The sequence below is a fragment of the Elephas maximus genome, chromosome 8 (genome assembly GCF_024166365.1).
Source record: "Elephas maximus indicus isolate mEleMax1 chromosome 8, mEleMax1 primary haplotype, whole genome shotgun sequence".
Classification (NCBI taxonomy): Eukaryota; Metazoa; Chordata; class Mammalia; order Proboscidea; family Elephantidae; genus Elephas; species Elephas maximus.
This window is the reverse complement of record NC_064826.1, coordinates 102,248,286-102,263,963: the sequence shown is the minus strand read 5'-3', so window position 1 is coordinate 102,263,963 and position 15,678 is coordinate 102,248,286. Positions and strand designations below refer to the sequence as shown.

General features: G+C 41.1%; 1 protein-coding gene and 1 long non-coding RNA gene across 4 annotated transcripts in view; one reads left to right on the top strand and one right to left on the bottom strand.

The window, feature by feature from the left end:
* Window positions 1–10,085, bottom strand: part of LOC126082275 (uncharacterized) — a 275,294-nt gene extending 265,209 nt beyond the window's left edge. For all 3 annotated transcript variants that reach the window (XR_007518520.1, XR_007518522.1, XR_007518521.1), the window contains exon 1: window positions 5,331–10,085. This is a non-coding gene — a long non-coding RNA (uncharacterized LOC126082275). The remainder of the gene's footprint in view (window positions 1–5,330) is intronic.
* A 549-nt stretch (window positions 10,086–10,634) lies between these two features.
* MPLKIP (M-phase specific PLK1 interacting protein) lies at window positions 10,635–14,399 on the top strand. Its single transcript, XM_049894767.1, has 2 exons — window positions 10,635–11,216; window positions 12,547–14,399. The coding sequence occupies exons 1-2, from the start codon at window positions 10,878–10,880 to the stop codon at window positions 12,745–12,747; spliced, it is 540 nt and encodes a 179-aa protein (XP_049750724.1). The 5' UTR covers window positions 10,635–10,877; the 3' UTR covers window positions 12,748–14,399.
* Window positions 14,400–15,678: the final 1,279 nt, after the last annotated feature.

Below are 15,678 nucleotides of genomic sequence, written 5' to 3'. Positions count from 1 at the left end.
AGCTTTGAGTGAGAGTTAATACAGTTTGTTCTGCTGAGTTTTGGACTTGCTTGGTGTCTGTTATCCCTTCTTTCCCTCCAGTTTCTCCCAATTGTAATGGAAATGTCTACCCTTTGCCTGTTTCACCATTGTACTTTGTTGTTGTTGTTGTTGTTGTTGTTGTTGTTGTTGTTAGGTGCCATCGAGTCACAGAGACACTATGCACAACAGAATGAAACACTGCCCATCCTTACAATCGTTGTTATGCTTGAGCTCATTGTTGCAGCCATTGTGTCAATCCCCCTTGTCGAAGGTCTTCCTCTTTTCCGCTGACCCTGTACTCTGCCAAGCATGATGTCCTTCTCCAGGGACTGATCCCTCCTGACAACGTGTCCAAAGTATGTAAGACACAGTCTCGCCATCCTTGCCTCTAAGGAGTGTTCTGGCCGCACTTCTTCCAAGACAGATTTGTTCGTTCTTTTGGCAGTCCGTGGCATATTCAGTATTCTTCGCCAACACCACAATTCAAAGGCGTCAACTCTTCTTCAGTCCTCCTTATTCACTGTCCGGCTTTCACATGCATATGATGTGACTGAAAACACCACGGCTTGGGTCAGGCGCACCTTAGTCTTCAGGGTGACATCCTTGCTCTTCAACACTTTGAAGAGGTCCTTTGCAGCAGATTTACCCAATGCAATGTGTCTTTTGATTTCTCGACTGGTGCTTCCATGGCTGTTGATTGTGGATCCAAGTAAAATGAAATCCTTGACAACTTCAATCTTTTCTCCGTTTATCATGATCTTGCTCATTGGTCCAGTTGTGAAGATTTTTGTTTTCTTTATGTTGAGGTGTAATCCATACTGAAGGCTGTGGTCTTTGATCTTCATTAGTAAGTGCTTCAAGTCCTCTTCACTTTCAGCAAGCAAGGTTGTGTCATATGCATAACGCAGGTTCTTAATGAGTCTTCATCCAATCCTGATGCCCCATTCTTCTTCATATAGCCCAGCTTCTCGGATTATTTGTTCAGCATACAGATTAAATAGGTATGGTGAAAGAATACAGCCCTGACCCACACCTTTCCTGACTTCAATCAGTATCCCCTTGTTTTGTCCGAACAACTGTCTCTTGATCTATGTAAAGGTTCCTCATGAGCACAATTAAGTGTTCTGCGACTCCCATTCTTCGCACTCTTATCCATAGTTTGTTATGATCCACGCAGTCGAATGCATTTGCATAGTCAATAAAACACAGGTAAGCATCCTTCTGGTATTCTCTGCTTTCAGCCAGGATCCATCTGACATCAGCAATGATATCCCTGGTTCCACGTTCTCTTCTGAAACCGGCCTGAATTTCTGCAAGTTCCCTGTCGATATACTGCTGCAGCCATTTTTGAATGATCTTCAGCAAAATTTTGCTTGTGTGTGATATTAATGATATTGTTCTATAATTTCCACATTCAGTTGGAACACCTTTCTTGGGAATAGGCATAAATATGGATCTCTTCCAGTCAGTTGGCCAGGAAGATGTCTTCCATATTTCTTGGCATAGACGAGTGAGCACCTCCAGCGTTGCATCTGTTTGTTGAAACATCTCAATTGGTATTCCATCAATTCCTGGAGCCTTGTTTTTCCCCAATGCCTTCAGAGCAGCTTGGACTTCTTCCTTCAGTACCATTGGTTCCTGATCATATGCCACCTCTTGAAATGGTTGAATATCGACTATTTTGGTATAATGACTCTGTGTATTCCTTCCATCTTTTTTTCATGCTTCCTGCATCATTTAATATTTTCCCCATGGAATCCTTCACCATTGCAACTCGAGGCTTGAATTTTTCCTTCAGTTCAGCTTGAGAAACACCGAGTGTGCTCCTCCCTTTTTGTTTTCCATCTCCAGCTCTTTGCACGTGTCATTATAATGCTTTGTCTTCTCGAGAGGCCCTTTGAAATCTTCTGTTCACTTCTTTTACTTCATGAATTCTTCCTTTTGCTTTAGCTGCTCGACGCTCAAGAGCAAGTTTCAGAGTCTCCTCTGACATCCATCTTGGTCTTTTCTTTCTTTCCTGTCTTTTCAGTGACCTCTTGCTTTCTTCATGGATGATGTCCTTGATGTCATTTCACAACTCGTCTGGTCTTCGGTCACTAGTGTTCAATGCGTCAAATCTATTCTTCAGGTGCTCTCTAAATTCAGGTGGGATATACTCAAGGTCATATTTTGACTCTCATGGACTTGCTCTGATTTTCTTCAGTTTCAGCTTGAACTCGCATTATGAGCAATTGATGGTCTGTTCCACAGTCAGCACCTGGCCTTGTTCTGATGAGATTGAGTTTTCCCATCGTCTCTTTCCACAGATGTAGTCAATTTGATTTCTGTGTGTTCCGTCTGGAGAGGTCCATGTGTATAAAAATGTATAGTCGCCGTTTATGTTGGTGAAAGAAGGTATCTGCAATGAGGAAGTCGTTGGTCTTGCAAAATTCTATCATTAGATCTCCGGTGTTGTTTCTATCACTAAGGTCATATTTTCCAACTACTGATCCTTCTTCGTTTCCAACATTCACATTAAAATCACCAGTAATTATCAATGCATCTTGATTGCATGTTTGATCAATTTCAGACTGCAGCAGCTGATAAAAATCTTCTGTTTCTTCATCTTTGGCCCTAGTGGTTGGTGTGTAAATTTAAATAATAGCCATATTAACTGGTCTTCCTTGTAGGCGTATGGATATTATTCTATCACTGACAGCGTTGTACTTCAGGATAGATCTTGAAACATTCTTTTTGACGATGAATGCAACACCATTCCCCTTCAAGTTGTCATTCCTAGCATAGTAGACTATATGTTTGTCCGATTCAAAATGGCCAATACCAGCCCATTTCAGCTCACTAATGCCTAGCATATCGATGTTTATGCGTTCCATTTCATTTTTGACGATTTCCAATTTTTCTAGATTCATACTTCATATATTCCAGGTTCCAATTATTAATGGATGTTTGCAGCTGTTTCTTCTCATTTTGAGTTGTGCCATACCAGCAAATGAAGGTCCCAAAAGCTTTACTCCATCCACGTCATTAAGGTCAACTCTACTTTGAGGAGGCAGCTCTTCCCCCAGTCATCTTTTGAGTGCCTTCCAACCTGGGGGAGGCTCATCTTTCAGCACTGTATCAGACAATGTTCCGCTGCTATTCATAAGGTTTTTACTGGCTAATGCTTTTCAGAAGTAGGCTGCCGGGTCCTTCTTCCTAGTCTGTCTTAGTCTGGAAGCTCAGCTCAAACCTGTCCTCCATGGGTGACCCTGCTGGTATCTGAATACCAGTGGCATAACTTCCAGCATCACAGCAACACAGGAGCCCCCACAGTACGACAAACTGACAGACACGTTGTACTTTGGAAGCAGATAACTTGTATTCTAGATTTCTCATGTTCACAGATGAAGAGGAATTTTGCCCCAGGATGGAATACATCTAAAGACTCACCCGTATCTGATTTAGATGATTCTGAAAATGAGATTTTGGACTTGGAGTTGATTTAAGACTTTTGGGATGATGTGATAAGGTAAATATCTTTTGCATGTGGGAAGAACATGAATTTTGGGGGCCAAAGGGTATAATGTTATGGATTGAGCTGCGTCCCAAAAAAAATGTTGTAAACCCTTATCCCTGTAGTGGTTATAATCCCATTTGGGAATGGGTTTTCTTTCTTACGTTAATGAGAAAGTATTAGCGCATGGTTTGTCTTAAATCAACTTCTTCTGAGATATAAAAGCAAGCAGGAGAGCAGAGATTGAGGAAGACAGATGCCATGCCATATGAAGATCACCAAGGAGCCAAGGAATAGTAACTGAAGAGACAAGGACCTTCCCCCAGAGCCTACAGACAGAAAAAGCCTTCCCTTAGGGCCAGCACCCTCAACTTCGACTTCTAGCCTCCAAGCTGTGAGAAAATTAATTTCGTTGTTAAAACCACCCACTTGTGGTATTTTTTATAGCACCACTAGAAGACTAAGACAAAAATGGTGCTCTCAACCATCTTCCATAACCCTGAATATAACTTTTAAATTTTTCTTGTTTGTTTTTTGCCAATTCAACAGTCAATAATCAGCATGTCATTGTCATTTTAATTTGCATTTATTTAATGACTTCTGAAATTGAATATTTTTTCCATCTCTGCTGGCCATGTATCTTCTTTTATAAATTATCCTTGTTGTTTACCTATATTTTTATTGGCAAATTTATCTTTTTCTTATTGATTTGTATGGATTCTGTACATTTTAAGTATATTAACCTTTTATCACTCATATTTGTTGAAAGTAATTTTCCTCTATTTGTTGCAAGCTTTATTAAATTGCTGGGGGATTTCTTTTTAAATCATTTCTTGTATGGTTTTTGCCTTTGGTATGGTTTCAGGAGTCCCAATACCACACAGCTTTCCGTGATTGACTAGAAGGATTCATGGTACCCAGCATATAGCTGTACTCATGGCTAACGTTTATTACAACGAAAGGATACTTGACAAGATCAGCAAGGGAAAGAGACACAAATGAAGTCTGCAAAAATCCAGGCACAGGCTTCCTTCTCTCTCTCCCATGAGGGACCACATCTGCATACTCCTTTTCCAGTAATAAAAAGTACAGTAACATATGCAATATTTCTGTGCAGGAAAGTGCATTAGAGACTCAGCACCTAGGGTTTATATTGGGAGCTGATCAAAATTCCAGACTCCCAGAAGGATAGGAGGTATCCATAAATCACACTGTTTGTACAAACTGTCTAGGTACAGTAAGCCACTCTGATCAGTTACAGAACTATTCAAATACCAAGTTCCCAGACATCAAACAAGGGCCACACTTGCAGAAGATCCTTCAAAAAATAGCAGCCTCAAGCCTACCGTGTTAACTTTTTTTGGCACAGGTATCACGTTTTCCCAACCCCAGATTATATAAATATTCATTTACTTTTGTTTTTCCAATTTAAAAAGCTTTTACTTTCCTATATAAAGATTTAAACTATCTGGGGCTTATTTTTTCTATTTAGATATTAAGTTATAAGTGGTTGCTTCTTAGATAAAAGATTAATATTTTTTACTCCTTTCTATTTTCCTGAGCATCTCAGATCTTTTACAAAAATTATGTACTATTTTTATAATTGGAAAAAAAGACAAAAATGCAAATGCTAGTGACATTAAAATTTTATTTACTTATTTTAAGACAAAGTTTCAGTCTTTGTATCTGGAAAACAATGTTCATACTCAACGGCAGTGGGTTTTTTCTCACATTTTTCTTCATACAAAATATTCTGTCAGCAAATTTAGTTATTTTTAATGAAAATGCTTGTAAGTGTGAGTTAATGCATAGTTACCTGTATTACACCTAGGTGAAGAATAAACCCGTTGCCGTCAAGTCGATTCCGACTTACAGCGACCCCATAGGACAGAGGAGAACTGCCCTATGGAGTTTCCAAGGAGTGCTTGGTGGATTCAAGCTGCTGACCTTTTGGTTAGCAGCTGTAGCACATACCCACTACACCACCAGGGTTTCCAAATGTTAGTCTACAAAAAAATAAATAATAATAAAACATTTCACCTGTACTCAACAACCATGGACAAAGGATACACGATTTGAATTGAAAAGATTAGATTTTAATGAAACAGTGAAATTAGGCTCTCAAGGATTATTTTGAAAACAAACTGCTTCTAATATTTGCTTTTTCATTGAGAACATTCAAAAATTAAAAAAAAAAAAAAAAAAAAACCAAACCTATTGCCACTGAGTTGGTTCCACCAGTTGTCTTTAAATGGTCCACTGTGTTCAATACAGGCCTAACCCTATCAATGAGTGAAATAATCACATCCTAGAGATGCATTTACTTTTCCTCTACTGGCAGTCTTCAAGTAGCTAACAACATACCTCTATAAGGAAAACTGAGATAACCTGAAAAGTTTTAGGTATTATTACATTAAAGCTTATTCTTAGTATACATACAAACATTTCTATACATAGAAATTATGAAGGACATTCTCCTGTCCTAAGAAGTATTTCTCATCAGAAATATTTAATAAGTTTTTAATATCACTATTTATCCATTTTTAGCCTGAAAGAAAACATGAGGTTTCTGAAGCAGAGATCAGAGTTATCGTTACTTCATTTATAAACGAACCAGTTTCTCAAACCTAATACCCCTGGTAGTGTAGTGGTTAAGAGCTATGGCTGCTAACCCAAAGGTCGGCAGTTCGAATCCACCAGGCGCTCCTTGGAAACCCTGCGGGGCAGCTCTACTGTGTCCTATAAGGTCTCTATGAGTCAGAATCAACTCGAAGGCAACACAAGCTTTTTAATACCCCACAGATGACCCAATGAGAGCCAGTGATTAAGCCTACACACACAGGGGTTGAAACACAGGAAAGGAAACCCAAAATTATCAATCTGGGAGTATAGGATCGCTGCCCAGCTGCCACTTCCCCTACTGAGAGAGGAAAAACCTAATCTCCCTAATGTAAACTAATTCTCCATGGGAAAAGAAAGTAAAGAAAGGCCCGGCGATTTGCTTCTGTAAGGATTACAGCCAAGGAAACTCTATAAAGCAGTTCTATTCTGTAACACATGAGATCGCCATGAATCAGAATCAACTCCACTGGCAACTAACAGCCCAGTGACCACTGCCCCTACAGAGAGAGAGAAATCTAATCTTCCTAATGTAAACAATTTCTCCATGGGGAGACAATAAGAAAGTACCTGGGTTCTTAGGCTTTGGAATGTAAATAATTGTCTGAGGGGAAGGGAGGGGACACAGATCCCTGGTACAGCAATGGTTAAGCACTCAACTGTGGTTCAAACCCACCAGGGCTCTACAGGAGAAAGGGCCTGGCCATCTGCTCCCATAAAGATTACAGCCCAACCATATTGAGCATTTCTATTGTCACATGGGGTCACTCTGAGTTCAAATGGGGAAAATAAGACAAGCTCTGGGTTTTATCACCCTTTAAAAGACCAACACATACCACCTGAGAGGTAAACCATTCTCTAACTACTTATTCAGTCACCTTTTTAACTTCTAAGGCTTGTGCTTTAACCTGTTGCTGCTGGCTGCCCTCCAGCTGGACCATTCAAATACACCCCATGCACAACTGAACAAAACACTCCATACTAGTCTGTCTTAGTTGGAAGCTCTACTGAAACCCCTTCAGTAACAAAACAACACACAGGTTTCCAAGGACAGACGCTGCGCATGAGGTGTATCAGCCCAGAATTGAACCCAGTCTCCCACATGGAAGGCAAGAGTTCTACCACTGAACCATCACTGCACCCTTGTTCTTTACCCTAGGTTCTACGTTTCTTTGCTTACAAAGCCATAACCATGAAGAGAAATGACAATATTTACTTCTTGACAATACATAGTAAAACTAACCAAAATATTTCTATTTGTAGCACTTGTTAATCCCAGACAGCTACCTTAAGCATTGGTTTTCAAGCCATTTTATGCAAAGCCTGAGAAATTCCCCAGGGGTGTCCCCAGAAGTCTCTTTGGGGGCAGGGCAGGTCAGATAAAATAGGGTACAGACTGAGCAGGACTCTGGGACCCCAATCCCTGTTTCAAACACATACCGTCTGCTCTTATATTTTGGGCTTGCAAGTAAGTTTTTTTGTTTGTTTTTGTTTTTTGTGGGTTTTGTGGAAGATAAGGCTCTACAAATAAAAATAAGTTTGAAAGCCACTGGTCCAGCTGGAGGGCAGCTAGCAAAAAACCTAAATAAGTAAAGGTCCTCAGTCTCACAGGAATAGACAAGATCCTGTTTACATTTATATTTAAATTCCTTCAGCTTGATACCCTTACCTGCATTAATGTAAAACTTCTACGAGACACTACCATACAAAGTTAACGTAAATGCTTCTGAAGCCCCCCATGTAGCTCAAGAATGCTTAGAAAGTTCTTTGATGTTCTGTTTTTGTGATTGTGCTGTGATGCTCTTTTTGCAAGAACCATACCTGTTACAAAGATGAGAGGTGCTGCTTTCTCACCAGAGGACACAGACTAGCCCATGGGCAACCACCATACTTTCCCACCCATCATCTCAGTTCTTCACTTTTCTACCTCCAGTTATCCCAACATAAAACTTCTTCCTCTTCCTCTCACCCTTTCCTCTGAACCCACCACCATACGAATAGACTCCATGCAAACAGAAGCCTAGGAAGCTCAGGCCCTCCAGTTCAGACAGCCAGACTGCATTCCTCAGGCTCAAGCATGGGAAGACCCCCTCGCCACATTTATAAAAATTCAGTACTAAGGTTATATCTACTAACCTCAAAATCTAAAATAATTAGCTACACAGAACCATTTTCAAAAATTTACGTGTTTATTTCACTACCGCATTTTTCAAAAGGCAGACTGATTGTCACTTATAATTCTTTACTTGGAAAAAAAAGCTATTGAGATTCAGGAGGCCTGAGTTCTGCTTCCAACTCTGCTTGCTGTGTGAACTTAACCAAGTCACTTAACTTCTCTTGGTGGATTTCCCAACTGCGAAGAGGCAAGGGGCCTATTCTCACTAGAGGGGCCCAGAAGAGGCCCAATGGGATTAGGGATTTTCATGTAATTATTAAGAATTCACTCTTCCTCAATCCTCATATATGTCTGAAAATATGATGAGAGGTACACTGTCACCCTTAACCTACCAGTCAACAATTTTCCACTGTATTTCTCCCCTCCTCCCCCATTTCTAGTACAAGTTCATACATATAGAAAACAGCAAGGAAGACACTACAGGGAAGAGTATGCTAAAAGTGTAAGCCAAAGAAAAAAGTCATTTACAGTACTTAGCAGGCTGAGAACCAATTCTATAATCTCACTGCCAATTTAAAAACAGAGACCCAGTTTGCATTTTCTTTTTTAAAAAGAGTAATAAAGGTAATTTTGGTGTCCACTACTCTCCCTCTTCTGCCCCTCCATCATAATAAATAGACTGGTTTATGATATAAAAGATGATGAGGATCACTGACCAATACAGTGTACGTGACCCATTCGTTCATTCGATACATACTTGAGTGCCTGATTACCAGGCATTAATCTAGGCACTGATGACAACATCCAGAAAGGTGAATTTTTGGCCAGGACAGAAGAATACCAACCAGTCTGGGATCTTCAGGCCTTTATTGCACCACTAAGCCTGATAGCATTATCCTGCCTTGATTGACTTTACAACTTGTGTCCAAAGGAAAATAGAAATTTGGTGGACCAGACCCTTCTCCCCCAATCAGCAATGGAACTGTGTTTATGTCTCCACTCATAAGGAGGATGGCGGCTGATAAGACATAACATCCTTCAACTAGGCATGTCAAAAAATATGTCAGAGACAGAGTGAGGAACGGCAGCTAGAAGGGGGCAGGCTAAAAAGCACAGGTTCGGGCTACCCACTGGACCTAAGTTCATTAAGGGTCCCTGGGTGGCACAGTCTGCCAACGACTGTTAACCTAAACGCTGGCAGTTGGAACCTACCCAGCGGGACCACAGAAGATTACAGTCGGAATCTACTTGAAGCCAGCTTTTTTTTGGAAGTTCTTTAAGATTCTGCTTCCTACAAGATTTCCAGATTCATAGTGAATTGCCATTCTCAAATCTTGGGAGAGCAAAGAAAATTCTATACAACTGTAGTGAATCTAAATTTCACCCTCTAAATAAAATGCTGGGACAGGTATCTGGTACCTGTCCTATTTTATCAAGGTGTCATTCTTGCATCATCACACTTTTCTTTATAACTAAAAGTTTGTGAAACAATCGAGATTTTTAAAGTTTTGGCCCAATTCTGCTCTTTTTGAGAAGCAATTATCCGCTTCCTAATTCCCTCATCACTTCTCGCTCCCATTTAACCAGAACTGAAAGGAAGAGGGTGAAGCCCGAAACTTGTTAACACAGCCTCCCCACCAAGCTATTTAAAGCAGCAGCCTGAAGTCATTTCTGAAAGATGGCTGTTGGTACGTTACTAAAGTTAACTTTGGGTGCGAGAGGGTAGGAGGAAAGCGAGAGAGGCGAGGCGCGCGCCACTTCGACCGCGCAGGGGGCGGGCCCCGCAGTGGTAAGCGCTGGACCTCGGCCCGACCTGGAGCGCAGGCGCCGGGCAGGGCGAGCCCGGTACGGCCGGGAGAGCGAGACTAGGACGGCCGCGGGGCCACGGAACAAGGGCGCACGAAGGCGAGAAGAGCTAAGCACGGGTCCTGGGGGCAGCAGATGCTTCTGGAAAGTGCAGGCGCTCTCCGCAGCGCGCCGCCTGAACGGGTTGGTTGGAGCCGGGATCCCGTTCGCCGCCCGGACCGTGTCTCGGAGGGTACCTGACTGCGGGCGTCCGGTCCACAGCCCCCTCCCGCCGCCCCGGCCGGAAAGGAGGCCGCTTCTCCGCAGAGCCGCCAACCTCGTACGCCTCTCAGATCCTCCTTCCCCGGGTGAGGCGTGGCCGCTACGCTCGGGGCCTGCAGCCACTGAGGGCGCTCGAGACACCCAGACCCCGCCCCCAGCGACCCGGGGCTGGGCGAGGGCGAGGGTGGGCGGAGCCGAGGCGCGGTCCGGGTGGGGCCTGCTCTCTCAGGCCCGCCTCACCCATTGGGAGGGCGTCTAGTCAATTTGTCTCGACCAATGACCGCCACAGTGCAAAGATCATTCCTTGCATCGAGTGTTCAGTCTTTATCCCTTTTCTTCCTCCTTCTTCACTTCAATTCGCCCAATCTCCACCCAATTCCGTAACCCGCTTATCGCTCCGTCCCTTCCGGAACATTTGTGATACCGGAACCAATGTGCTTGACGGCGCGGGCGGCCAGAGGACTGTTTTGGTAAAGGACTAACCAGTTCTCTGTGGAGGCTTCGTCGGGACAGTTCCGGCTGGAGAACGCAGCAGTGAGGACTTCGTCTTCGCCTCCTGCTATGCACCGACAGAATTTTCGACCCCCGACCCCTCCTTACCCTGGCCCCGGTGTAGGAGGTTGGGGTAACGGGAGCAGCTTCCGGGGTACCCTGGGCGGGAGCGGACCGCGGCCGCCCTCCCCTCGGGACGGTTACGGGAGTCCACACCACACGCCGCCGTACGGGCCGCGCTCTAGGCCCTACGGGAGCAGCCACTCTCCACGACACGGCGGCGGCTTCCCCGGGGGCCGCTTCGGGTCCCCGTCCCCTGGAGGCTACCCTGGCTCCTACTCCAAGTCCCCCGCGGGGTCCCAGCAGCATTTCGGCTACTCCCCAGGGCAACAGCAGACCCACCCCCAGGTAATAATAGCCAGCGTTGGCTGAGCTCCTACGGTATGGCAGGCACGGTAGGAGGAGTCGCTTTACATGAATTGTTTTTGAAATTTTACGATTAGCCCTATTTTGCAGATGAGTAAACTGAGGCTTAGAGAAGTTAAGTAACTTTCTTAAGATTACCCTGCAAAAGTGGCATTCACGTTTTTAACCTGTACGTTCTGACTCCGGAGACCTCTTGCTTTTAGCCGGGACACTGCCACTGATACACAGATTTCCTGATTCTCCTTTGCCGGGGTGGGGGGGGCCTTTTCTTTTCTCAGTAAATTATTCTGAGCCCCCTGGCTCCGAGGGGAGGGGAGGAAGTGGATGAACCCCAGGCTAGCACTCTTAAAGGCTGGTGCCATCTTCCCCCTACTTTTTGTGTTTGCCTGTCTTTTTTCTGACTACACCAACTTCAGCTTTCCAAGTCTTCTCAAGAAAAAATAAATAGGAGGTAGTGAAAGTGTTTCGTGCCTCTCAGTGTGAATACAGAAACAGCGGGAGTACTTTTGGTGTGTCTAGGTAGTAGTTTGGCGTAGTGGTTAAGTACTACTGCTGCTAATCCGAGAGGTCGGCAGTTCGAATCCAGTAGGCGCTCCCTGGAAACTATGGGGCAGCTCTACTCTGTCCTGTAGGGTCGCTACAAGTCGGAATCGACTGGTCGGCAACAGGTTTTTTTTTTTTAGGTGGTGGTTGTTAGGTACAGTGGAGCGAGTTCCGACTCCTGGCAACCCTATGCACAACAGAAGGAAACACTTCCCGGTCCTGCGCCATTCTTAAAATTGTTTTTACGTAGTGGTTTACGACTTACAGGAGTGGTTAACAATTTGCATGTACTGATGGTTTCCAATTTTTTGTATACTAAACCAACCCCGCCTTTCTAAGGCTGAAGATAGGAGAAAAAATTTTCATGGATAGAAAGGTTCCAGAAATTTTGAAGCCATATATTAAAAAAAAAAAAAAACTTTTTCCTTAATTTTCCTGCAGAAAGACAATGCAGATTTTGAGGAAAAAAGAAATTGAAATACGGTTTTTAATTTTATCACTGCTTGATAGGTCTGTAAAGTTACTACATTAGAAACCCAATAGTGTTTGAGATGATGGTGGGAATGGAATTATTAATAAATACGTGGTTTCAGTTATGTTTTTTAAAACAACACCGCACTAAAGGAAATGTGGACTTTGCCATGGAACATAATGGGTTCAAGTCACAGCTTTTAACTAGCAGTGTGATCCCCATGAGCCTTTAGCTATTAAAGAAAAAAGTACAAAGTATTGCTACTAAATGTTTTTTTAACTGATTTTTTTTCTCAAGGGTTCTCCAAGGACATCTACACCATTTGGATCAGGGCGTGGTAGAGAAAACAGAATGTCTAATGAGGTGGAAAGTTATTTCAAGCCTTCCATGCTTGAGGATCCTTGGGCTGGCCTAGAACCAGTATCCGTAGCCGATATAAGCCAACAGTACAGCAATACTCAAACATTCACAGGCAAAAAAGGAAGATACTTTTCTTAACATTTCTGAAATTCACCTGGAAGCTTCACGTGTCAGGAACATCTTGAACAAAACCATGACTTGTGTAATTGAACCCTAAGATGATGCCTTAGTATAGGCGCTTGGTATTTTTTGTCAGCATATACCAAGTATTATTGGTCTAAATTAGAGAAGAAATATGGTAGGGTAATTTGCAGTATTTAGCTCTTTGGTGGTGAGCTATATATATATATATATAAATCCATATATTTAAAACATTTGATTATATATTGGACATTTGTCTTTTTAATGTTTCTCCAACATTTTGAAATAAAACATTTTGTCTTTTCTAGCTATATTGTGGTTTTGTTGTATGCTAAAAAGCAGAATTATTAAAATAATGCTTTATAAGCATAGGTAAATTGTCTTTTAGAAACTACTTTTTAAAATGAAATAGATAAACCACCCTTGAGCGGTACAGAGCTATATATTTGTTTATAGGGAGAGAGGAATGAAGAGGACAAAGAATTCCATACCAATATATTCATATTCATTATAACCAGTGTTCTACTTGCATATTTTATCTAATGCATTTGTAAAAATGCTTTGATACTTAGTTGGAAGTGACAGAAACCCACTTTAGCATAAGTAAAAAAAAAAAAAAAAGCATTTATATACTCATTTAACTGGAAAGTACAAAGATAGTCCTGTTTCAAGCATAGCTAGATCAGAGTGTTCTGTGTTTGAATTTCTCTTCTCTGTATCTCTCAGGATTATGTAATAATTTTCTCCTGATGCCAAGGAAAATGGCTATCATCGGTCTCAAATTCACTTCCAATGCAAAGAAAACAACTCCCAATTCCATCAACCCCAGGGAAGCAGACTGGCCATGCTTGGATCATGTTTCTATATTCCTGAACCAATAACTACCAAGAAAGTGGTGCCTGCTTAGCTTGTAATCATGAACCCTCCCTGTAATGAGACAGGCACCATAATTTTCAGCCTTACTAGGCCTACCTGGAGTAGAGAAGTGGTTTTCCAAAGGAAGGGATGCTGTATATGTATATATTTTTTATGCCTACAGCAAAACCAAAAAAAAACCCAGAGGCAAAAATACTAAGAATTTTTTTTTCTCCAACATTTAAAACAAAATCGGGTCTTAGGCAGATTTGGGGGATGTTTTGGGGTCACAATATGATGAAAATGGAGCTAGTTAAATTTTAAGCATTTCCAGAAAGAAACATTGTTATCTAAAAATGAAAGAGTCACACCACCTATTTGAGCCGTACCAAGTTCTGTTTGTTCTTTAGGTCTTTCGCAGAGACAAAGAAGAAATTGAGAAGGGAGGGGTTTTAGGTGAGTAAAAGCTCCATAAGAGCCAGAAGTTTAGAAATTCTACCAGTTACTAGTTGAATGAGTTACTTAACTTCTCTATGCCTCAGTTTTCTCATTTGTAAAATGAGGAAATTAATAGTACCCATGTTATAAAGGTGTTATGTTTTGAAGATTAAATAGGTTCACATGTGTGAAACTCAGGCCAGGGCCTGACACATAGTAAGCTGTCAATAAATGGTAGCAATTACTTTGTCTCCACCTATTTTTTTTTTTTTTTTATATGTTCTTAGCTCTTAAAATAGTGCCTGGAAAATAGATGTGTAAAAAAAATATTTGGTGAATGAATGCAGAAACTCTAATTATAATTAATACATAATACATCTGTGTACTCTCCTGTATATAAAAGGAAAAATAGCAAATTTTTCCCTAATATTTTAAAGTAAACATATTCTCTAATATCTAGTCTTCCTGGATGTTTGAGGTTATGATGAATGATGAAAATTAAGAGTAAGTAGAATAGTTTCTTACGTACCTTTTCATGAACTTCGTAGATTAAAAAAATACTATCTTTAGGAAATGACACATGGAAATATTAAACCATCTCTTAGAAATCTTTCAGTTATTGGCAAAGATGAAGTCAAGAAGGATTTTATGCCATTATGTTCATATTTGGAAGGTAAATTCCAATTTTAACCTCAAATGGCTTATGTAGATTTTATTTCATTGCGCTTTATAAGCATAATGTTAAAAAAAAAAAAATACCTTCCTAACTTACCAACATCTATCTTCAGAAGTCTGTAGTTTTTTTGAGTTTTCTAAGGAAATTTTTTTCCTCAAGAAAGGTACATTGCTATATATATTACTTTAGTTGATAGTATAATATTTAGTTATCAAAGTTCTTGTGACTTTGTTATTTTGGTTTATTTTTCTCATTACTCTGTTTAGATATGAAAGTGAGTGAAAGGAATTGATCATTCTTTAAAATGGAAAACGATTTTTTTCTTTTTAGTGTTTCAGGGTACACATTTTTCTTCAATAGGAATACTGAAATAACTTTGTTAGAAAAATTTATAGTTAAGTATAAAATGAAAAACACATTGCCATCAAGTCAATTTAGTATGCATCTTAAAAATTTAGAATTCAAGTATAATCTGTAGCAGGGTCTTCAAGTGAAGGTATGCATACTCTGAGGAGTATTAAACTTTCCGGTGGGGCACTTGGGCATGAATAGCTTTAAAAAGAATATATGCTTTTTTAAATCCTCATATATAAAAAAAAATACCCTGTTAAAATTGATTTTCCTTAGAACATTGGGGTCATGCCATCTCTCTTTTTTTGTTTTCCCCTTTCATAATCACCCTTCTCCCACTTTACAAAAGAAACCTATGACAGATTGTATTTTCCAAAAGTGACTACAACTATTTCAGGTCCCACATACTCTTGCAGAACTTTGCTGCTACCCCATCAAGATGTGGACTTAGGTCCCTTCGCCTTAAACCCAAAAGAGCATTTCTCACTGCCCTGAAACCAAAGGAGTATTGTGGAAGTTAATGTATTTTTATTATGGGTAAAGTGTGGTCTTAGAAATGTTTTACTGGCTCATGTGTAGGTGTTCACAATTTAAATGTGTTGTCAGTT